This window comes from Myotis lucifugus, unplaced genomic scaffold (genome assembly GCF_000147115.1).
Source record: "Myotis lucifugus unplaced genomic scaffold, Myoluc2.0 scaffold_771, whole genome shotgun sequence".
NCBI classification, from domain to species: Eukaryota; Metazoa; Chordata; class Mammalia; order Chiroptera; family Vespertilionidae; genus Myotis; species Myotis lucifugus.
In genome coordinates, this window is record NW_005871819.1 from 76,150 (window position 1) to 99,914 (window position 23,765).

Here is a 23,765-nt window from a genome sequence, read left to right on the forward strand (position 1 = left end):
TGAAGGCAATTAAATAACGTTTATTTCATTAGAGAACAAAATCAGCAGCAGCAACGCAGCCTGAGCCCTAACCCATCCCAGCCCCTCAGCCCCCACACTTCTGCCTAATGTCGATAATGGGGGCTGCGGGATCTGGACCTTGAGCGCCTGGAAAGAAAAAGGGAGGGGCCCATGAGGGCTAGGCAGAGCAGGGGAGCCCCGTGCATGTGTGTACATGTATACACACGCACCAACATACTTGGGGATCACTTGGGCTTCAGTGGCTGCAAAGGAGGGAGGCAGCCCTACAACTGGAGGGTGCAGGATGGAAATGGATGAATCCAACCCAGCCAGACCTCCCGCAGAGGACATCTGTGATTTCCCAGGGAGCTGGTCTGGCTTACTCACCTTCGGGAAGAGCTGTACTCTCGACCTAGAAAGGAAGGAGGAGGTGAGGACAAAGCAAATGCCCAGGACCAGGAACGGGCCCCAGGGCTGGACTTCTGGTCTCACCTTCCGCTGATGCTGCACCAGCATGTCCACGGCTGGGACTACAACCTGTGCTGCCCACCCACACCAATGTGCATTTCTTCCCATCCTGCAATTCCCTTGTGACAAGGAACACTGTGCATGCCTGCCTGTGTGCATGCACACACGCATCTTAAGAGTTTTAACATGTGGAAACGTGGTTTTTTATAATCAGTTTTGACATCACTTCTCTTTTTTTTAAAAATATATTTTTATTGATTTCAGAGAGGAAGGAAAAGGGAGAGATAGAAACATCAATGATGACAGAGAATCATTGACTTGGCTGCCCCTGCTTGCCGCCCACTGAGGCTCAAGCCCACAACCCAGGCATGTGCCCTGACCTGGAATCAAACCGTGACCTCCTGGTTCATAGGTTGACGTTCAACCACTGAGCCATCCGGGTCAGACCACTTCTTTTTGTTTGTTTTTGTTAATCCTCATCTGAGGATATTTTTCCATTGATTTTTAGGAAGAGTGGAAGAGAAAGGGAAAGACCAAGAGAAGCATCAATGTAAGAGAAACACATCAACTGGTTGCCTCCTGCAGGAGCCCTGACCAGGGCCGGCTAAGGAGGAGCCTGCAACGTGCCTGTGACCGTACCCGTGACCGGAATCGAACCCGGGACCTTTTGGTCCGCAGGCTCTATCCGCTGAGACAATCTGCTTCTTTTTTAATGCCCCGAGCCTGCAGCCCAGATCTCCCGGCCCAGTGACCATGGGACACTCACTGTAACGGGGGGAAGGCGAGCGGCTCTGCCGGCTGTACTGGCGTTCCCACTCTTCTCTCTCCTTCTCTCGGCGTTCCCGTTCCCTGCAGGGGGGAGGGGAGGCAACCCAGGGAGGGGTGAGTATGCTGCCCAGAACACTGAACTCAGGGGCACTGGGGCACGTGCCCAGGGCAAGTGCTTCATATCCTAGTCCCAGTGGAAGAGCGACCATCCCCGCTTGGAAAATGAGGACACAGAGCTCAGAGGGGATGCTTGCTAGGCAGAGCCTGGACTCCCATCCTAGTCAGCCTTGCTATGAAAGGCTCGCTGAACAAACGGAAAGGAGGGCCGCCTAGTTCAATCATGTCCTGTCCCACTCCACGCAGTCCCAGAGCACAGGGACTTACATGCTAAATGCTTAATTGGTTTTCAACAGAATGACTGGGATTTGCAATCCTAAGGGGGACATTTACTGGGCACCTTCTCCTGGCTGAGGTGGGACAACTATTCCATCCCTATTTAAGTAGCTGAGCAAATTAAGACTCAAAAAGAGAAAGGCCCATAGCTGGTGGACGAGGCAGGATCAGAACCCAGGTCTGATGGATGAAGCTGAGTCCTTTGGCATTCTGCCTCCTAACGGAAGCACACAGCATCCTCGAAAACCCAACACACAAGGGGCGTGTAATAGTGATATTAACGATGAAGACTAACTGCAGTGGGATTGGGCATCGGGCCTTCCTATGTGCCAGGCACCACACTGGGAGCCTCAGAGTGGGACCCTGCCAAGGCACCAAGGCAGGGGCATTAGCATGTCTGTCTCACAGAGGAAAGAGTCCTGGCTCAGAGGGGTCAAGTTACTTGTCCAAGGACCACAGCAAATACAGAGTGGAACCAGAACTACTGATAGGCAACAAGGTCCTGCCACTGACTGATGTCCCTCCTTGCTAATACGGAACACTACGGCCTCCAGTGTGGGCGGTTGGGAGGGAGGGGGGAAGGGGCAGGGCCTGAGGCCTTATGGGCACTAATCCTTGAGTTAGCCTGTGAGGGCCACACAGAGAGACAGAGCTGACCCTCAACTCTGCAGTGGAAGACACAAAACGAGAAGAGAAGCAGAGGGGACAGGAGAGAAGCTGTCTCCCAGCTCTGGGCCAGACCAGCCATGGGGCTGGCTGGAGTTCAGCCCTCCCACAGACAGCACCACCTCAGTGTTCTGGGGGCTGAACACACAGCAGCCAGACCCGGCATCTCAGTGCAGACACCGCTAATAAGCAAGCACACCAAACAGACTGCACGCCAGGTGAGGGTTAGTGTTATGAAGCACACAGAGCAGGGTTGGAGCTTGGAGCGTTTTGGGGTGCTACTCTGGACAGGATGGTGAGGGAGGAGATTGCCCAGTGGACTGAGGGAGGGGACCAGGTGAGGATCTGGGAAACAGCAAAGGAAACGGGAGCTGGGAGCTGGTGGAGCAGGGTCATTGTGGCTGGAATAAGCTGGGGATGCAGGGAGGAACAGGGCCAAGTGAGGGTTCTGGCAGGGCTATAGCTCAGAGCTGGGTGGCAGGGAACGAAGGAAATGGGGAGCTTCCCAGAAGGAGGTGGCTGCGACTGATACAGGGAGCAGAAGGGTCTTACTTCATACGGATCTTGCGGGCCATCGCGCGAAGCTCATCTTCCCGCTCCTGAGGCAGAGATGGCAGTGAGGGCTGGCCCAGCTGGCACCCGCCCGAGCCCTGCCTCTCACTCCACCCTTACCTGCCGTTCATGCTCCTGTTGTATCATCTTCTCCTGGGCGGCCTTCTTATCCGCCTTGACTGTGGGGAGGAAGGGACGCAGTGGCTTGGTAGGCCTCCACGCTCAGAGGGCCAACCAGCCTACCAACGCCCTTAGCACGATGGCAGCAAAGCAGCGTGCACACCCACTCCTCCCCAGAGAGCCTCTCCTACAAGGCCAGGCTGGAAGGAGGGGGAGCAAGGAAGACTTGGGGGACAGACGGGGTACATACACTGTCTGTTCAGTGCCTTCTGCATCCTCAACTTCAGCTTCTCCTGTGGCGTCAGCTTGGGCTGGGGAAGGGGGAAAAGAGGTGGGAGAGGGGGTGGGTGTCCCGGAGTTCCCACAACCCACCTCATTCAAGAGCCTGGGACTTTTGGGGGCATGTGGGGAGGGGCAAGCTGTGGACACCTGCCATGAAGGTCTGGAGGTCCAGGGACAGACGGAGCCCCGGTGAGCAGTGAGGAGAAGGGGACATGGATTTCATGGGGACAGAACCCTTCCAGTCCCCCTTAATCCCCGGGGCTGGGTCTCCCGGCCCACCCGGGCCCCCCTGCAGGCCCACCGGGCCCAGCACTCGGGCACTGCTGCTGGCGGGAGTTAGACGGGCGAGTTCCAAATTCTTACTGACTTTGGCAGCTCCTGTCTCTTTACCAGCGGCAGGTTCGGTCCTGGGAGGAGGAAAGAACACCTGCCATCTCTGACCCCACACAGCCCTCAGACCAGAGAGTCCGGCCATGGGTCTCAGGTGCCCCAGTCCTTCTCGGATCTGACCCCTCTGATCCATCATCCAAGGCAATGCCCCGACTCCTCAGACCCACCCTCCCAGGTCAGGGCCATGTTCCCTCACACCTCCCAGGATACAGGCAAGTTCAAAACGAAAACAGTCAAGTTCATCCCACCTCAGGCTGACAGTCCTCCTCCCCCAGCCCTCCACCTGCTCACTTTTTCAGCTTCTCGCCCACAGCAGGGGACGACGCCGGCCTGGTCAGCTTCTCCCTTGGGGGTGATGACGAGTGACTCTGGCTACGGCTTCGACTACAACTGCGGCTGCGGCTTCGGCTCTGGCTCTGGCTGGGGCTGCGGCTCCGAGTCAGACTGCGACTTCGGGATGGGCTGAGGGACCAGCTGCTGCGGCTGCGGCTACTGCTGTGGTGCCTGGGACCCCGGCCGCCCCGCCTGTACCAGTCCCCTGAGCGGGAGCGGCTCCTGACGGCACAGTGGGGCAAGAGAGGGGCCATGAGGCTCCAGGGACCCCATTCACACCACCACCACCCCCAGCTCTGAATCTACAGTCCTCCTCCGAGGCCCTGTGGTTGGTCCAGGTGTGACTGCCTCTCTCCAGCATCTTTCCCTCAGAAATCCTCGTCGCTCCCTGGCCTCACTCAGTTTAAATAGAGACCACCTTCTAGACACAACCACCCCAAACTCACTAGACACCACTTACCTACCTCCCTGGGAGGTGACCTCTGGGAGGGTGGGCCCTGGCTGGTCAGCACCCCTTTTACATACTGTGCCCAGCTCCGGGCACCCAAGAACCACATTCTCACCTTGCCAAGGGTCTCACACCAGTGGGGCCCAAGCCCTAGCCCCACTCCCCACCAGGCTGCAGCACACACCTACCGGACCCGGTTTGGGAGTGAGCAGCCCCATCCTCTCTGCTTGGGACTGGCACTCCTCAGGCAGGGCTCACTGGCAGACTGGCATCTGACATGTGACCAGTCCCCAGTCCCCCAGCCTTCTCCTGTTATCACCCTGGGTCAGCCTACAGGGAATGACCTGGAAGCCAAATCCAGGCCCCACGCTGATTCCACTGGGGCTGTCCTGAGTTTTTAGAAAATTCAAGTTTGCCCTAGCTGGTATGGCTCAGTGAACAGAACGTCGGCCTGCGGACTGAAGGGTCCCGGGTTTAATTCTGGTCAAAGGCACATGCCTGGGTTGTGGGCTCAATCCCCAGTAGGGGGCATGCAGGAGGCAGCCAATCAATGATTCTCTGTCATCATTGATGTTTCTATCTCTCTCCCTCTCTCCCTTCCTCTCTGAAATAAAAAAAAAATATGTTAAAAAACATATTAAAAAGAAGAAACCTTTAAAAAAATAGAAAATTCAAACTTGTTGGTAATATTGAAAAAACAAGAGCTGCCCTTTAAAAATCCACACTCTCATCTTTTCTTGAGAAACCAGGCGACTGGGCAATACCAGGCCTGTCACTGAGCAGCCAATGACGCCTTCGGATGGGACGTGTGCTCCACCGGGCCCTCCATTTTGCTTGCCAGACCCCGTAGATAGCTAACGTTGAGAGGCATGCAGGAATAACACAGGTGACAATGCTGGCAATAGTAACAGTCCTTCCCGACTGCGAGGCTATTGTGTAAGGACTAAGCAGTGACATGGATTTACTTGTCACACTTCCACGACGAAGGGGATACTATCTCTAATTCACAGACAAAGAAATGGCGGCCTGAAAGTTCACTAGCAGGGCCAGAATTTATACCCAGGCAATCGCTCCTAGGTGTATGTTCTCACCCATCGAGCTGAGCTGCCTTTCCACAAGCAGCCCTGATCCCACCGGGTGAGAGCGGGATGCCCCAGTCTCTAGATGCTTTCTGTCCTATGTCATCTGCAGCACTCGCCTCAAACCCAGCCTTCCCCACAAAGGGCTGTCCCAGCTCTAAAGGCCAGATTCCGCTACAAACCACAAGACTCCCTGGAGTGACCATGTGCCTCTCCACCTCTTGGCCTAGGAACTCCCTGTGAGAAGAGCAGCTCGGTCTTGTCCCCACAGCATCCCTGAGCAAGGTGGCGGTGCTCCAGCCATGTCACCATGCTTGGAGCTGCCTCACAGAGTGGGCCTCCCTCCCACAAACCCAGTGCTTTCTGGTCTCACTGACCTCAGGGCCCAGGTCACCAGCAGGTCCCTCACCCCCATGCACACCAGGCCCCACGTACCTGCTTCTACGGCGGGGCCCATACCCACCACGTCGGGGTGGTGAATGGGAGTAGCGGTGTCCATCTCGGGAGCCTCCACCCGAGTGCCGCCGGCCACGGCTGCGAGACCGGGAATACCGCCGGGAGCGGGACCGGGAGCGAGACCAGGACCGGGATCGGGAGCGCGCGTGTCGGCCTGAGCGATAGTAGCCCCCACCACGGCGGGAGCGGGAGCTGGAGCGAGAGCTGGAACGGGAGCTGGAGGTCCTCGAGGCAGAAGAGGAAGAGGAGGAGGAGGAGGAGCGGCGGCTGCAGGCAGGGCAGAGGGCAGGTCAGTACTGGTCTGAGCCCTAGCGCCCCCTGCCCCGGGTCCCCCCACGGTGGCCAGGACTGTGGCCAGGGCGTAGGGCGAGCAGCGTGAGCGTTACCGACCGGGCGTTGGCATTACGTCCCGGGGCGGGGCCGCCAGGCTGAGGGGGTGCGGGAGGCTTCCCTGTGGCAGCCCCTGATGCAGCTGCAGCTGCGGCTGCTGCCGCTGCCTCCTCATCGCTGCCCCCAAAACTGGTGATGAAGGTGATCTTCTCCTCACGGCCGGGAGTTGGGGAGCGGGAGCGGGAGCGAGACTCGGAGCTGGATTCTGAGGGCGACCTACAGAGGAGGGGGGGTGCTCAGTCATCAGGGTCCTCGAGCCTGTCTGCCAGCGAAGGATTCGCACTGCAGAGCAACAGCAATGAGAACGGCGTGGGCCCTGACACCCAGCACCCATGGCTGTACAAGGATCTGATTCAGAACCAGGTAGCCTTTCCAAAAGAGCCAGGAAAGGGAGTGACAGAGAACTGTACTGATTTTGCATGGCTTTGAAAAAGGGAGGAGCAGATCTATGTATTTAACATGGAAGGATTTCCCAATATATATGTTAAGTGTGTGTGTGGGGGGGGGGGGCGGCGGTTCTAAGACACTGAAGTATGGTACAATGCCAGACCTCTCACCAAAAGGTGCCTCGCCTTCACATATCCTCCCAAAAGCCCCTTGAACAGGTCCCACCCACCCCATTCTCATGAGGGAATTAGGTCAGATTGAGGTCTGTCCACCCTCAAACCCCCTTCCCAACCAGTGCCACATCCAGGAGGACACATGGGCACAGACAGGCTACACATGCCTATTAGTTCTCACTGCTTATTTCTGGGCATTCAAGTTAAAGACACTTTGGATTTTTAAGTTATACCTTTCTGCCATTTTTGGTCATCTTTAACACAAGACTCCATTGTGATTAAATCAGAAAATTAAAGAGGGTTCATATATAAAGAAAACAATTGGGAAAGCAGGCTAACATTGGGGGGGGGGGGGGCGGGGGGGGCAGGGATTCAGCCCTGACCAGGTAGCTCAGTTGGTTGAAGCATTGTCCCTATAAACCAAGTTTTATGAGTTTAATTCCCAGTCAAGGCACCTACAAAAAGCAACCAATGAATGCATAAATAATTGGAACAACAAATCTATGTTCCTCTCTCTAAAATCAATAAATAAAATAAAGCCCTAGCCAGTTTGGCTCTGTGGATACAGCAGCAGCCTGTGGCCTCAAGGGTGCTAGGTTCAATTCCGGTCAAGGGCATGAGCCTGGGTAGCGATCCCCAGTAGGGGGCGTGCAGGAGGCAACCGATTGATGATTCTCTCTCATCATTGATTTCTATATCTCTCCCTCTCCCTCTCCCTTCCTCTCTGAAATCAATAAAATATATGTATATCTAAAATAAAATAAACAACATAACACAAAAATAAAAATAGATTCAGACTCACAGCTGATATCAGGTGCTAAAATGCCAAGAACACATCACCCAGTCTGTGAGCTCAGGGACCCTAACAGCACCCCGTACCCCTCTTCACCCTACCCCTCCATTAGGGGGTTTGCTGGCTGCTGTTCCCTGGGTCCCCAGGAACTCACCGTTTGTAGGGGTCGTAGGTGGGGCTGTCTCGGCGTGCATAGCTATGAAGAGAAGAATGAAGTGGGACAAAAGGGGGTTTGGGATCTGAGCTGGCATGGAATTGGGCCCAACCCCTGGACTTGGGCATCCAAAGCCAGACACCGTGCAGAGTGAGAAGGAAGCTGTTGGCTAGGTTATGGGCCCTGCCCTGGATCCCTTTGTCTATCCCTCCCTAGATCTGTCCAAAGCCTTAACCTTGACCCTACCCCCCAAACAACGTTCCAGATGCATCCTGACCCAAACTAACAAGGACTTCAGTCCTGCTTGGCCTCCAGAACCTAGTCTGGAAGTGTCCCTCTTCCCACCCCATGCCCGGGTTCTGCTAAGTGGGTCCTGGCTTAACTAATGATGAGGGTGATAAAACTACAACTAACATGTCTTAAATGCCATTTGCCCAGGGTCACACATTTCATAAATGAAAGCTGGGATTCCAACTCAGGCCATATGGCCCACGCCTGCCCCACAGTGATGATAATGATGGAAAGAATCCGTGTGACTCTCTAATGAACACTTTCCATACCATATAACAAACCCTGAACCCACAACGGGCTGTTTAAGCCTCATGGCAACCCTCAATCACACTCCTTGAATACAGGACATGTGGCAAAAGGAGGTACGGGCTTGCCCAGGGCTGCCAGGCCTAAGAGGCAGGGGCAGAAGGGCTCTCCACACACCAGCCTGCCTCATCCAAACCTGCTCAAGACCACAATGTGGGCACCGGCACAGCCCCTCTCCTGGGAGGTCACAGTACCCGTTTTCCAAGGGAGAAAACTAAGTTTGTGAGAGGAAGTCACTTGCCCAAGCTCTGACAGTGAGGAAGCACCCAAGCAGCCCCTGCCCCTCGCCTTTTCCAGCCATCCCTCGCTGCCTCCCACTGGCGCCGAGATCCTGGCAGGGGCCCTGAGTGAGGAGAATGGCTGGCAGGGCAGGGGTCCACATACCCCTCAAGGCCATTCCTACCTCTAATCCTCCCCATTCACTGCCCCACTAGGACTCTCCACAAGCCACAAGCCTGCCCCCAAAGAGTCTTCTGAGCCCCAGCCCCCTCCCTAGAACCTGGAAACACTGACGCTGGCAGGGTGGGGGCACAGGGAAGAACCCGACCTACCTGGGTGGGCTGACCCTCAGGCGCTTCTCCCGAAACTCCCTCCGCTGGCGCCGGGAGCGACGGCCCTGAAGTAGGGTGGGTACCAGGATGGTGAGGGGTGCGCCCTCCCTGAGACGCACTCCTGCCCCCACCCGGCCCAGCCCTCACCGAGTACATGGCCTTCTCCTCCTCAAGGGCCTTGGCATGTTTGATGGCCTCTGCCTCCTCCTTGTCTTTCCGAAGCATCCTGCACAGAGGGATGAGTGTCACCAGGGAGGAGGGGGAAGGCCACAGGCAGAGTCACTGCAGGAGGTGGGGGCTCCATGCCACGCTGGGCCTCTCACTCATTCAGCACTATTATTGAGCACTTACTGCATGCCAGGTGTTGTTTTAGGTGTTGGGGATTCAGTATTAAAAAAAGAAAAATAGAGAAATCCTTATCTTCATGGGCTTACATGCTGGGGAAAAGACCCACAGAAATAAATCATATGACAGGTTAGATGGTGAAAACCTTGATGGGAAAATAAATTATGAAAGGGGAAAGAAAGTGCCAGGAACAGGTAGAAGCTGCAGCAGCTTCCAACAGGGGGGTCAGGGAAGCCACATAGAAAGTGACAGCTGAGGGCCTTGCCGGTTTGGCTCAGTGGACAGAGATTCGGCCCACAGAATGAAGGGCCCAGGTTCGTTTCCAGTCAAGGGCACGTACCTCAGTTGCAGGCTCGATCCCTGGCCCTGGTCAGGGCATGTAGGGGGCAACCAATTGATGTCTTTCTCTCACATTGATGTTTCTCTCTGTCTCTCCCCCTCCCTTCACTCTCTCTAAAAATCAATGGGAAAATGTCCTCAGGTGAGGATTAACCAAAAAAAAAAAAAAAAGACAGCTGAGGAGAAATCAGGGGAAAGCTGCACAAATACCAGCAGAGCCAACTGCACAAAGTGGCCTGAAGGGCAGATGGGACCCCAGGCACTTGAGGAGTAAGGAGGCCATGGAGGCTGGGCAGGGTTGGAGTGTGTGGGTGGATGGGCAAAGGATCAGACAGGTGAGACCTTGTGGCAGTGGTGAGAGCACTGGTTGCTTCTGAGGTGGGAGCCATAGAGGGTTCTGGGCAGAAGGTGTTGTGTTCAAACTTGGGATTATTCAGATTCCAATTTACTGCCCTGGTTTGCTGGGACCATTCTATGTAATCTGCATGGGGTGTGGCACAGGGCAGAGGCTCAACCAGCCAAGCACTAGAGAATGACCCAGTGAACAAAGACAGTCCACTAGAGGGTGCTGTCCACCAGGCCCAGGAACCCTGGGAGCTTCACAGGGGTCAGGTCACCACAGGTCCAATAGAGTTGGGGTTGGCCTTAATTTCTGCCCAGGTAAAGCTGGGTCACAAGGGCCCAGCCCACAAGCTCAGAAACCTGTGTGTGTAAAGCCCTTAGTGCAGGGCCAGGCATACAAAATGCTCAGTAATGGGGTGGCTATTAGTATCGGAGGAACAACAGAAATACCGCATCCAGAGTAGGAAGGGGTGTCAGCCATCAGGCCTCACCTGACGAAGTCACCATCAGCCATGCCATAGGTTGTAGCCTGTTTGTTGAGATCTGCCACCTGTTCCTGGTTCAGTTCATCCACGTCCACCTCCACGTCTGCACCAAGAGAAAGGCTGTCAGGGGCCAAAGCCGAAACAGAGGACAGGGGAGCCCACCAGACTGAAGGCCTCTGCAGGGCGGGAGTGAGTCAGGTCATCTCAGTGTCCCCAGGCCGGCACAGGGCTTGGCCAGAGGCAGGCACAATAAATGGTGGGGGTGGGGGTGGAGGTGGGCAGGTGATGTAATGGATGGGAGCCCACATGAACATGAGCAGTGGGATGGATGAGCAAGACGTATGAAGCGAATGAGAGAAAAGTGAGGAGTGACTAGGGACCGCCTGAGGGTGGATGGAGACGGGTGTGGGTCACAGACAATTAGGAGCCAGTGGGTGACACAGAAGTGGAAGTGGGATGGACACTTTCCATGTGCACTGTAAGCTGGCTGAGTGAGAGCTGGGAGGAGAAGGAAGATGCTGGGTGTGGAGCAATGGGCGCTGAGGTAGGGAAATGGCAGGGTGGGCATGAGGGGCGCCTCTGTAACTGGATGACCACTTGTTTTCCAGGAGAGAAAACGAAGGGGAGGGAGAGACAGAAGCTGACCCAAGTAGAAGAGAACGGAGCCAGAATCTAGGTGGGGACAGTGTCATAAAGCAGTGTCCTAAATTGAGAAAGGGGTTACAGAGAGAGAAGCTGGGAACAGCACAGAAGACAGCGAGGGCGGCAGGAGGCTAGAGTGCCCTGGAGCAGGGTTGGCAGAGACGGGGCTTGTGAGCACAGGGTGCCCCACAGAGGGTGAGGGACAAGACACACACAAAAAAAAACGATGCCCAGGGACTGCGGGGAGGGGGAGGGCAGAGAGGGGACCCCACCGATGTCGGGGATGACCTCATCTTCGTCCGAGTTGCTCTCCTCCTCAGCTGGTGACTCCTCCTCCTCTGGCTTCTCTGCCACCTTCTCTACCTCGGCCACCGTGCTGTCCTCATAGGTGTAGCCAATGGACGCCTTCTTCTCCGCCAGCCTGGAACGGGGGAGCCTGTAAGCCAGGGCAGCACCCAGGGGAGAGGACGCAGCACACCGAGCTCTCTGCACACGGCCCTCACATCTGCCTCCCTCAGCCTGAAACCCTCTGCACCCACCTCTCACCAGCTTCTCCCTCTCCACCCAGGCCCAGGGCCAATGCCCCATCTTCTAGGAAGACCTCCTCCAGGTGGGGTCAAGGCCCTGCCTGGCCCACGCTGGGTCATTACTGTCAGTGACAGACCAGTCTGCCTCCACCAGACTAGGAGACCTTAAAGGGCAGGGCCGAGTTATTTTGGGTAACAATGTGGCCCACCTTTGCCCAGAACAGAACAGGGGCCTAGTGCATGTCTGCTGCTGAATTTAGTCAACATTCCCTGACGCTTCCTAGTACCAGCCTCGTCCTGAAAGTGGGGTCATGCATAGGATTAGTCACATCCGTGAAAACACTTCAGGTGAAGGGAAGCAGCAAGCCTTAGGCTCACAAAGAAGCCTCAGCAGGAGGGAAGGAGTCAGGGGTCCAGGACCGCTGTGGAGCAAGTGGGACCGCAGGGGCCCTGGAGGAGGGGACAGCTAACCCTGGAGAACAGTGTGCAAAGGCAGAGGGAGACCAAGCACAGCCAGACCGGAGTGGAGAGAGAAGTGAGACTGCCCGACTGCTGCTCTCCCAAGACGGCAGCTGGGGACCTCCCTGCTCCAGGGTAAGAACCCACCCCCCCACCGCACCTATGCCTCCCAGCCATTCCTCAAGGGACACCGCCCTCTGGAGTGCCAATCAACTGCTGACTGCAAGCTTACTGCACAAGCGCATTCCAAGCTCCATCTCTTGCAGTCCCCGCCACTCCAGGCAGAGGGGACTCCTGTTAGCCCCACCTCAGAGAGGAGCACCTCAGGACCCTGAGAGGGACGTCCTCACCGGCAGGATTCGAATCTCTCCATAGGGCCTGCTCTCCTAACTGCACCTCCCACTACTCCACAAGCTGAAAACATATTGTAGAAGTTTTGCAGAAAACCTTTCCCCTCCAGCTGCTGCTTTTGCTTCCTCTGAACATTTATCAAGTACCTACTGTGTGAACACTGTACCCAGCAGTGGGGAGATAAGGATGGATGAGACTGTGCCCTGGTGGGGTTCACAGTCCTCCTGCCTCCCCCAACCCCTCGGTGTCCCAACCCCACTCACTTCTTCTTCTCGTCCTCACTGGGTCTCTGGAGGCCTCCGTACAACTCGTCAATGTAGATCTGGTACAGGCACTGCTCCTCCGAGACTGCAGCAAGGCAAAAGGCATGCGGGTCACTGGGTCTGGGGACACGAGGACTTCAGGAGCAGACACAAAATGCAGTGGGGAAGACGCGCAGGTACAACCCAACCCGGCCAGGAGCAGAGTCACTGATTTCTAGATAATCACAAACTGTGTGTGCTGGGGACGCAGCAATTGCAGGGGGGCCCTGACTATTCCACTAACTCACCCTGTGACCCCAATCAAGGGACTTCACCACTCTGTGCCTCAGTTTCCTTTTCTGTAAAATGGGACCACCGGCAGAGTGAGCACTTGGTACTCGGGCACTGCTACTTTAACACTGTTAGGGAGGCCTCTGGCTGGACCCTTCAGAACTATAAACTTATCCTGAATACTGGATGTCACATGGACCTCACGGTCTCTCCACTGTGTTCAATTTAAATTAAGTTTAGCCTGGATGGTGTTGCTCAATGGTTAGAGTATCATCTCATGCACCAAAGGGTCGCAGGTTCCATTCCCTGTCAAGGGTTCGTACCTGGGTTGCAGGTTCAATCCCTGGCCCTGATTGGGGTGCGTGCAGGAGGCAACCAATGGATGTGTCTCTCTCACATTGACGTTTCTCTCTCTTCCCTTCCCTCCCTTCCTTCCTACCACTCACTCTAAAACTCAATGGAAAAAATATTCTCCGGTGAGGATTAACAAAACAAAAAAACGAAGTATGGTTTAGAGCAGGGGTGGGCAAACTTTTTGACTCGAGAGCCACAATGGGTTCTTAAACTGGACCGGAGGGCCGGAACAAAAGCATGGATGGAGTGTTTGTGTGAACTAATATAAATTCAAAGTAAACATCATTACATAAAAGGGTACGGTCTTTTTTTTTTTTTAGTTTTATTCATTTCAAACGGGCCGGATCCGGCCCGCGGGCCGTAAAAAAACGAAGTATGGTTTAGAGCCATCAGGGCTCTCGTTCACCCGCAGGAGGCCGGCTAGAGTTTGGAGCTGGCCCTCAGGAAGGAGTGGTGGTTACAGGTAGGTGAGCACTGCGGCTCCGTGGACAACTCCTGACCCACACGGTCCTTGTCTGTAAAATGGGGCATCACCACTACCCTGCTGGGTGGGTATGCAGATGTAATGAGATTTTTAAAAAGCCCAAGTTGGCCAGGGTCCAAACCTCCCTAGGCAAGCCAAGAGCCGAGAAGTCTCCCTGAGCCTCCATTTTCTCTGGAAGGCAACAGTGATTGCTTGGAGAACAATGGTGGACATATATGAACACTTGGCAAACTGGCATACTCAGCCTAAATAATTGTTCAAAACAGGAGCCATTTCCTCTTTAGAGCTCACATTCTGACCCATGTAGGCAGGGAAAATAAACACACAGAGGAAAACAATGTGTTACTGCAACTTTCCCCAAATTTTTTTTTAGGAAAAAAGACCATAGAGTCAGAGGGCCAGGGATGTAGAAGTGACCTTGGCAGGGCCGTCTAGCTCAGCAGACATCTCCTGTACCGAGTCAAGAGAAGGAGGCCCCGAGAGGGACGGAGCTGGGACCAAAACTAGGGGAGGAACCTTTCTTCCCAAACTTGTCTAGATCTTCCAGTCTCTAGGAGCCCCCAAACCACCTCCCCACACCCAAGATCACTCACTGCCAGCAAAGTCGTTCTGCACCAGGCCACGGTAGCGCTCGTAGTTACATTTCCGCTCATCCGACTCCTGTTCTGGGGAGCTTTGGCGGAAGTCAAGGCTTTGAGATCAGAGGGAGAAGGCAGATCCCACCCCAAGCCAGCAAGAGGGGGTATGAGGGGCTTGGCTCAGGCTGGGGGACCGGGAAGGTGGCAGGCAGGCAAGGACTTGGGAAAGAAGAGGTGCTGCTGGGTCAGACTCCCTGCCTGGCAACCCCTGGGGGAGACAGCTTACATGGTGGTGAGCAGTGGGGGGGTGTAGTCAGGGATGTGGTCCAGGTGGGCACGAACATCAAAACGGTCAATCATGTTGTTGGTGTCCCCCTGCCAGGGCATCCTGAAGTGGGAAGCAGGGGAGCAAGGAGCTTAGGGTCCCCGCTGCCCCGGACACAATGTACCTATTCCCTGCCACCTGAAGCCTGGGAGCCTGGCCCTCAGTCTTCTCTATCCCCTCTCCTCTCAGGCGCTATGGTACAAACCTGCCTGAATAGGGGCCTGAGTACAGCACCATAGAAACTGGGGCTCTTTTCCTCAGACCCAAGTAAGTGTGAAGAACCTGAACCAGATCCTAGGGGCCACTTCCAAGCCTGTCACCCGAACATCTCTCTGGCCACCTACTCCGGCTTCAATTCAGCCTCTGATCCTAGCCCTGGTCCCACCAATTCCCCTCTAAGTCCTTCAACCACCACTACACCCTAGGGCCTCCATCCTAACTCACCGGCTCTCCTTAGCTGGTGACTAACACCTTCCCATGCAGGTCAAGCCTTACTTGCCTGAGTCCCTAAAGGTCTGTCCATACCCCAGGTCCCCCGTGACCCTTGGTCACAGATATTACCTGGCCCCTTAAACTCAGTCTTACATGTTAACGGGGCTCTCTGCGGCCAGGGCGACTGCAGAATCCAGGTGTACCTTGCAAGCTCTGCCATGTACCTGCAGGAACTGGGCCGGGTCCTTCTTCTGCAGAACAGACAGGATGGAAGTTATCTCCCAGCTGAGCTCCAACCTCACTACCCTCCACACAACCGGTGCAGCAGCGAGCTCACCTCTGCCAAGCGGGCCGTATCTCAGAGGTGAACTAACCTGTACAGGGGTGGCAGCACCAGCAGGGGCCACTCAATCTCTGGGGAACAAGGGGTTTCCCCTCAAGGTGGGGGCAAGAGGCTCTGAGCTCCATCTAGTCCAAGCTTCTGCACGGTCAGTAGCAAGACCTCCCTCCCTAAAGTATTACCCCGCAACTCTTCACCCCCACCCGGGGCATTCAGAGCCAGGGGTGAGCCCTTTGGCCTGGATCAGCCTCACACCAGGCACATGAAAAGATGCTCAATGTCATTAGTCATCAGGGAAATACTCATCAGAACCACGAGATACCACTCCACACTCACCAGGACGGCTAAAATGGAAAGGACGGACAACACAAGTATTGGCAAGAATGTGGAGAAATTAGGTTCTTCAAATAGTTAAACAAAGAATGACCGTGTGACCCAACAATTCCATTCCTAGGTAGATAGCCAAAAGAACCTAGAACAGATACTCAAATACTTGTATATAACCGTTCATAACAGCACCATTCACCATAGCCAGGAGGTGGAAACAATCCAAATGGCCGCCCACAGACGACGGGCTGAGAGAGATGACAGCACAGATACAACGGGGTACATCCAGACAATGGAATATTGTTTGGCAATAACAAGGAAGGAAGCAGCGTTCCACACCATAACAAGGGTGAACCTTGAGGACACTATGGGAGGGGAAAGAAGTCAGGCACAAAAGGATGATCCCGTTTATGTGAACTGTCCAGAATAGGCAAAGCCAGAGACAGAAAGCAGGTTAGTGGTTACCCAGGGCTGGGAAGTTTGGGGCGGGGAAGGGGGATGACTGATTGCTAATGGGTACAGGGTTTCTTTTCAAGGTCATGAAATTTTCTAAAATTAATTGTGGTGATGGTTGCACAACCATGTGAATATACTGAAAACCACTGAAATGTTCACTTGAAATGAGTGAATTGTGTGGTATGTGAATTATATCTTCAAAAAGCTGTTTTTTAAAAAAAGTTACAAAGATAGAGGAGACTATCCCTGAGGCTACGTACGCCCCTCAGGTGCTTGTGTGGGGATCACAATTCCAAGGCACCGTAATTGTCAGGAAAGGAGAAAGTCTAGCAGCAGCAGTTGCACCACTGCGCTTCCCGTGTGATGGGCCCTGGCTGCGCTCAGCTGTATGCCACACCACAGACCCCAGGAGAGCCCTGGGAAGGCTGCTGTGATAGCCACTAAATCCCTGCCGAGCTGCCCAAGCACCCAACCCCTGCCCACAGCTCCATCACCATTCCTTCCCTGCTCCAGCCAGCATCTCCTCTCGCTGGGACCAGGCAGCAGCCCCTCTAGGACCCCCTGTGGCCACCCTCACCCTCTGCAGTCCATTCTCCACAGAGTGGCCAGGGGGTTCTGTGAAAACCGTAGTCCCTCTGCTGAGAGCCCTTGCACGCTCTCCCCCAGCTCTGCTCCAGGCAGCCCGGCCTGCACCACTCCTTGAACATCCAGGCTTGCCCATGCTCCACTCAGGACCTCAGCGCTTGCTTTGCTCTCGACCTGCCATGTTCTTGTGCATAACACCCCTTCGCTTCTAGAAGCCCCCCTCTCAACTTTATCGAAACAGCTCGCCTCACAACCCCTCATTTCCTCTATCTCCTTGACCCCACTGTTTGCTTCAGAGCACCTACCACCACTCGATTTTGCACCTCACATTCACTGATCACCTGTCTCTCACACTAAAACATCACTTCCCCCCGGGCAGGGATCTCTGTTGTTCAGTCATATACTCAGTGGCTACAACAGGCCTGGTCCACACAGGGGCTCAGGAACACTCCTCCCTGACAGATAAGGAGACGAAGCCCCTCCAGGAAAAACCATCAGCATCAAGTTTCCAAGATCCTGCACTCCCTCACGGCCTCCATCTCCCACCCGAACCCCGGCCAGCAGATGAGCAGGACACCTTCCACTACAAGGAGCTGAGGAGCCACAGCTGGTATCAGGCCTCTATCTATCCTGCACCTACTGAGGCCCAGGTGCTGGGCCCTTATTGTCCTCATTTCACACCCAGAAGCTGAGGGGTGATACGCCCAAGACCCCAGGGGCTGCCAGAGGTGGTGCTGCTAGAATTCAACTCCTCACTTGCCCCTCACCTGTCTCCTTCAGTTTCTCCTCTCAGGCCACACGGCTCCTCAGGCTCCTCAGCCCCATGACAGCCCCTGGCCAAGTCTAAGGCCAAGACATCCCTCACACTGCTCCAGGCCAAAGGCCCAGTTCCCAACAGCCAAGACTCATAGGACATTGTTTCCAGGATGGGCTTTGGCAGATACAGGAAAACCACTGGCAGTGTAGGCACCACAGTAAGGAAAAAGCATTGGGCTGAGAGTAAAACCCGAGTCCAGAGCCCGGCTGTTGGAATATTCTGGAAAAATCAACAAACCATACCAAAAGCCAGGCATTGATCTATCTAAGTGTTTTATGTACATTTTCTCAAAGTTCTCACCCATGGGAGAAATGTACTACTCTTGGCCCCATGTTCCAGGTTAGGAAACTGAGGCTCAGACAGTAAAACCCACTTGCCTAAGATCACATTAGTAATAAGCTAACTAGAATTTGAACCCAATGGGTTGACATAAATTTACTGTCTTAAGGACTTCTAAGTGTACAGTACAACAGCATTAACTATATACACCTTGTTGTGCAACATATCTCCGCAACTTTTTCACCCTGCGAAACTGACGCTCCATACCCACTGAATAACTCTCCATTTCCAGGCCCCCCAGCCCCTGGTAACTACCATTCTATTTGCTCTAAGGGTTTGACTACTTTAGGTACCTCATATATGTGGAATCTTGCAGTATTTGTCTTTTTGTGACTGGCTGATTTCACTAGGCATAATGTCCTCATGTTTCCTCCATGTTGTAGCATGTGACAGGATTTCCTTCCTTTTTAAGGCTGAATAATATTCCATTGTACTTATATACATTTTCTTTATCCATTCATCAGCAGATGGACATTGAGGTTATTTCCACATCTTGACTATGGTGAATAATACTGCAATAAACATGATGTACAAATATCTCTTTAAACCTAAAATCCACCCTGGCCAGGTGGCTCAGTTGGAACATCGTCCTGTACACCAAAAGGTTTCGGGATTGATTCACAGTCAGGGCACATACCCAGGTTGTGGATTTGATTCCCGGTCGGGGCACATACACGAGGCAACTGATTTTTAAAAAAATATTTTTATTGATTTCAGAGAAGAAAGAAGAGGGAGAGAAAGATAGAAACATCAATGATGAGAGAGAATCATTGATTGGCTGCCTCCTGCACGTCCCCCTACTGGGGACCAAATCCACAACCCGAGCACAGGCCCTTCCTTGACCGGAATCGAACCCAGGACCCTTCAGTCTGCAGGCCAACGCTCTATCCACTGAGCCAAACCAGCCAGGGCATGGAGGCAACTTCTCCCCCACTTCCTCTCTCTCTAAAAATCAAAAAAATATATATCCTCAGGTGAGGATAAAAAATACAGATATAGATATAGATATAGACCTAAAATCCATTAACCCTCAACTATTTTGCCACCAGGATCAGATGGGATCAGAAGAGTTCGTTCATGAAGTTTTTCATTCATTCATTCATTCATTCATTCATTCATTCAACTGTTAAGCAAGCAACTATGTGTAGACCCTGTGCTGCCCTCACAGCTCACAAGTCTAGACCCATGCTACAGTGATGACCTGGAGTGGGGAGTCCAGGGGGAATGCCTCACTCAGCCAGGGGCTTTCTGGAGGAGACACCTGAGTCAAGATTTGTTTATTTCCCACTTTCATATCTTCAGGGGATTGTTCCTTTATGCAAACCACTGATTAAAGAAGAGAGTTGACAAGGACAAGATCAAGAACAGAACCAATGTCTGCTAGGGAGAGAGAGGATGCACCAAGGACAAATCAGAGGCAGAGAAGCCACCTCTGTCTGGACACATCTCTGGCCTGCCACAATATACCTCAGCTTCTTCAAAACTCGCCCACAGCCGCCTCTCTCAGCACAAGAATGAGATAAGAGACTGTGCAAGCAGCCCATCAGCAACTGCCCAGCCATTGCCACAGTCCACAGCTTGGTGCCTTGGATTGGAATGCTGATCACGTTCATGTATGGGGACAATGACAGCTTGTACAGGCCTGCACCACAAAGCACCCCACAGTCACTGTTCTTGTTCTTGATGCTTTTCCCAGTCAACCCCTGTGAGAGGGGCTGGTCATCACCACTGTCCCAAGGGGAAAATAAAGCTGAGGGAGCTCCCCGCTAACAAGGAGAGCCTGGAGACCCAACTCCAGCCCTCTTTCGTCTACACCAGTGGTTGGCAAACTCATTAGTCAACAGAGCCAAATATCAACAGTACAACGATTGAAATTTCTTTTGAGAGCCAAATTTTTTAAACTTAAACTATATAGGTAGGTACAGTGTTACTAACTTAATTAGGGTACTCCTAAGGCTTAGGAAGAGCCACACTCAAGGGGCCAAAGAGCCGCATGTGGCTCCCGAGCCGCAGTTTGCCGACCACGGGTACACCATCGACCTGGATGCAAATTCCAGCTCTACCTGGTAATAGTAAGTTCAGTAACAACAAGAGCTAGCACTGACTGAGCAAGCTGCCCTGAGCAAGCCCACGCTCAGTGGTCTATGTGCTCAATCTCACCAAATATTCCAACGGCCCTGTGTGGGAACTGCTCTTATTCCCACCATTTGTGGCAAACAATCCATCCCCCTTCTCCAGCAGTAATAGGACTCCTAATATATCTGGCGCAAGGCCACCCAGAATAAAGTGTATACCTCTTAGCCTGGTGGGTGGAATGAAGACATACATGATGGCCAGAGCTTGAGCAGCCCTCTTAGACCTTGACACAATACCGGGAAAAGAAGTCATGTACAGCTAAACAATAAAATGGTCCCTGAGCAGAACTGGGTACCACTGGGCATCTATGTGGAAAAGGAAATAAATTTTTTTTGTTTAAGCCACTGATGTTTTAGGTCTCTATTATTCACAGCCAAACCTGATTCTACATGTTATATCACTTCACATGTAGAAGAGGCAACCAGGCTATCTCTCTTTTCTTCCCCCTTCTTGTCTAAATCAACAAAAATATTTTTTTATATTTTTATTGATTCCAGAGAGGAAGAAAAATGGAGAGAAAGACTGAAACGTCAATGATGAGACAGAATCATTGATTGGCTGCCTCCTGCAGGCCCCACACTGGGGATCGAGCCCGCAACCCAGACATGTGCCCCGACCGGGAATCGAACCGTGACCGCCTGGTTCATGTTGATGCTCAACCACTGAGCCACGCCGGCCGGGCATCATTCTTGAGCACTGGCTATGCTCCTGGGCCACTGCTGGGGCCTCAACACAGCAACACACGCCAGGCCCTGCCCTGTGGTCACGCTATAGTTCTGACACCACCAGAGATGGACTCTCCCTGCAGCCCGGTGGTGCATTTGTGGGTGACAGAAGGCAAGTGAGGAGCACCCAGAGATTCCTCTCTTAGGGTAACAGTCTCTACTTCACTGGTGACTTTGGGGATTCAAAAAATCATGTATCTAAAGCTCTTTTCACATAGCCTAGTGCCCGAGAAGGATCAATTAAAATGGTAAATGCTATTGTTATATTGTTTTAGTTCATCTATTCTTTCAAACCGTATTTGTTGGACCCAAGCTTGGGATGCAAAAATGATCCAAATGCACCTCGTCCCTAATCTTACAGAGCTGGATGTGTGTGCTAAATTCCACAAAGGGGAAGGACAGGGGGCTGTGACAGCACTTCTCCGGACACCTGACCGAGTGAGGGGATGAGGGAAGACTGCCCTACAGGTTGAGATGTGACAGACGAGCAGGAGTAAATCAGGTATAGGAAGAGTTCATGAAAGGCCTGTGGCCGGAAAGGGCTATATAATTCTGGGAGGTAAACTTATACTCTTTTTTTTTTTAAATACATTTTTATTGATTTCAGAGAGGAAGGGAGAGGGAGAGAGAGATAGAAACATCAATGATGACAGAGAATCATTGATTGGCTGCCTCCTGCACGCCCCACACTGGGAATCGAGCCTGCAACCCAGGCATGTGCCCTTGACTGGAATCGAACCCGGGACCCTTCAGTCCGCAGGCCAACGCTCTATCCACTGAGCCAAACCAGCCAGGGCAATTTATACTCTTTATACATCTTTTGTGTTAGAGATGGTCACCTAGGTAGTGAGGAGGCCAGATGGCTTGAGCAAAGGAATGAGGCAGAACAGGTGGTGTGAGTCTGAAAGGAGGCAAAAGCCAGACCAGCAGGGCCTTGAAGGCTGTGTTGAGGAGCCTGGATTTTCTCTCAAGGGCACTAGGAAGCCACAAAGGAGTTCTGAGCAAGGGAGGGACAGGGTCAGCTCTGTGCTTTAGAAAGACCTCTCTGAACCCTCTGAAGAGGGTGGGATGGATGGAGCAGGGCTAAAGGCCAGGAGACCAAGGAGGGGGCTGGGGCAGTGATACAGTAGCACTAGAAATGTCTATACAAATATCATATAATTGGAACACTAACCCTAGGACATAAGTGCCTTTGTAAACTGGGGTCTCCATGACAAGTAGGCATTAAATAGGTGAGGGGAGGCAATACAGGCACAATGTGTGGTAGCAGAGATGCAAAAAGGGACATTGGAGCTACCCAAGACTGAAGCTGAGAGACGGGCAGAGGACAGACCAGAAGGACCTTTTAGGTCATGGAATGGTGTTTGGTTTTCTCTCCAAAAGTGCAGCATTGCCCTAACCGGTTTGGCTCAGTGGATGGAGTGTCTGCCTGTGGACTGAGGGGTCCCAGGTTCGATTCCGGTCAAGGGCATGTACCTTGGTTGCAGGCACATCCCCAGTGGGGGGTGTGCAGGAGGCAGCTGATCAATGTTTTTCTCTCATCGATGTTTCTAACTCTCTATCCCTCTCTCTGTAAAAAATCAATAAAATATACTTTTAAAAAAAAGTGAAGCATTAACGCATCAAACAGGAGAGGGAAGTGGTCAGAGTTCACTTAATGAATGTTGATGGCACACCTGTGGCGTGCCAAGCCAACCTCTAGAATGGCTGAGCCCCGGACACTGCGAATACAGCAGTAAGCAAGACAAGCAACACTCCGCAGGTGGCCAGTCTCATATCTGGACTGGGCCGCGTGTCACAAAGACCTTCCTTCTCCCTGCTAACACTAGCTCTGTGCTCTGAGGCCACACCAACCACCACGGTACGCGCTCACACACAGAATGCCACGGGGTTTTAGCACCGATTCTGCCGAAGAAATGGCTGAAGAGGAAACGGAGCCCAAATTTTACCAGGATGACCAGGGCCCCACCCTCGCAGGGAGCTCCCACCCCGGATTAAAGGTCAGTTACTCACAATCTTTTCATAGTACTCCCGCCGCCGCTCCGCCCTCTTCTTGTAGTCGACCATCATGCCTCGCAGCTTCCGCTCATGCTTCGCGCCTCGTGCCACATGGTGGAGAGGCCAAGCCTGAGGCTTTAACCTGGGGGATGAGGCGAGGGGTCAGATGGGCTGTAGAAAACATGCGGGCAGAGTCAAAGTCACCTACAAGTTGGTGACAGAGCTCATCCCAAATGCCAGCTTCAGGGGGAGGAAGCGAGGCTGCAGAACCGTGTAGCAGATGCTCAGGCGTGTCCCTGACCACCCTGATCCAGCAGCTTGGACATCCTGCAAACCCCCAGCTGATTCTGGAGTGAGCATTCACCTCCGGAGCTGGAGTCAAGAATGAACGGTTTGGGAATGGAAGGAGCGGAGTGTATGAAGCAAGCTCCGGAGGCAGACACCAAGCAGCTGGGACGGGAGCTCAAGGGAAAGGGAAGAGCGGAAATGGCTCCCACCAGAAGCCATCCGTGATGGGTATGGGCTGTAGGGGGATGAAAATGAAGGCAGGTGGAAGAAAAGGACATTAGTAAGGAGGTGGAGGTCGAGGGCAGGTGAAGGGCACGGATGGAAGACGAGGCTTGGAGGAGGAGGAACTTGGGGGGCGTGCTATCTTTCCTAACAGCAGGGCTGAGGTCTAAGGGAATAAGGACGGGGGAGGGGAGTAGAGGCGGAGCAGGCAGTCGGGAAGGAGTGGGTTCAGTTTAGGGTCAAGGCTCCCGGGCAGGGGCGGAGCCCGAAGATTTGCAAAGGGCTCCAAGACCCCATTTACCCATCTAGTCCCTGAGGGCTCGGGCTGTTTCTTCT

The 23,765-nt window shown here is 53.4% G+C and overlaps 1 protein-coding gene across 3 annotated transcripts; it reads right to left on the reverse strand.

Moving 5' to 3' along the window:
* On the reverse strand, nt 1–23,102 carry CLASRP (CLK4 associating serine/arginine rich protein). Of its 3 annotated transcripts, XM_023746957.1 has the most exons (21): nt 22,935–23,054; nt 18,354–18,572; nt 15,350–15,447; nt 14,726–14,827; nt 14,455–14,534; nt 12,754–12,838; nt 11,426–11,574; nt 10,518–10,614; nt 9,148–9,226; nt 9,001–9,065; nt 7,853–7,894; nt 6,346–6,561; nt 5,935–6,222; nt 3,931–4,194; nt 3,617–3,656; nt 3,218–3,278; nt 2,968–3,026; nt 2,848–2,894; nt 1,235–1,317; nt 388–412; nt 1–147 (listed from the first exon to the last, which is right to left on the reverse strand). In XM_023746957.1, exons 2-21 carry the CDS (start codon nt 18,444–18,446, stop codon nt 105–107), a joined length of 2,016 nt encoding a protein of 671 aa, XP_023602725.1. In that variant the 5' UTR covers nt 18,447–18,572; nt 22,935–23,054; the 3' UTR covers nt 1–104. The 3 variants fall into 3 exon arrangements, 2 of the variants coding, with proteins under 2 accessions (XP_023602725.1, XP_006106193.1); XR_330773.3 differs by lacking the exon at nt 18,354–18,572 and having other exon boundaries at nt 3,613–3,656; nt 22,935–23,102; XM_006106131.3 differs by lacking the exon at nt 18,354–18,572 and having other exon boundaries at nt 22,935–23,102.
* Nucleotides 23,103–23,765: the final 663 nt, after the last annotated feature.

Coding starts and splice junctions, on each gene's coding strand:
- CLASRP (XM_023746957.1), bottom strand. CDS start 18,446: ATGCTACAACATGGAGGAAACATGAGGACATTATGCCTAGTGAAATCA. Junction 6,223..6,345: donor GGACGTAATGCCAACGCCCG/GTCGGTAACGCT, acceptor CCCTGCCTGCAG/CCGCCGCTCCTCCTCCTCCT. Junction 1,318..2,847: donor GCCCGCAAGATCCGTATGAA/GTAAGACCCTTC, acceptor TCCCCCCTGCAG/GGAACGGGAACGCCGAGAGA.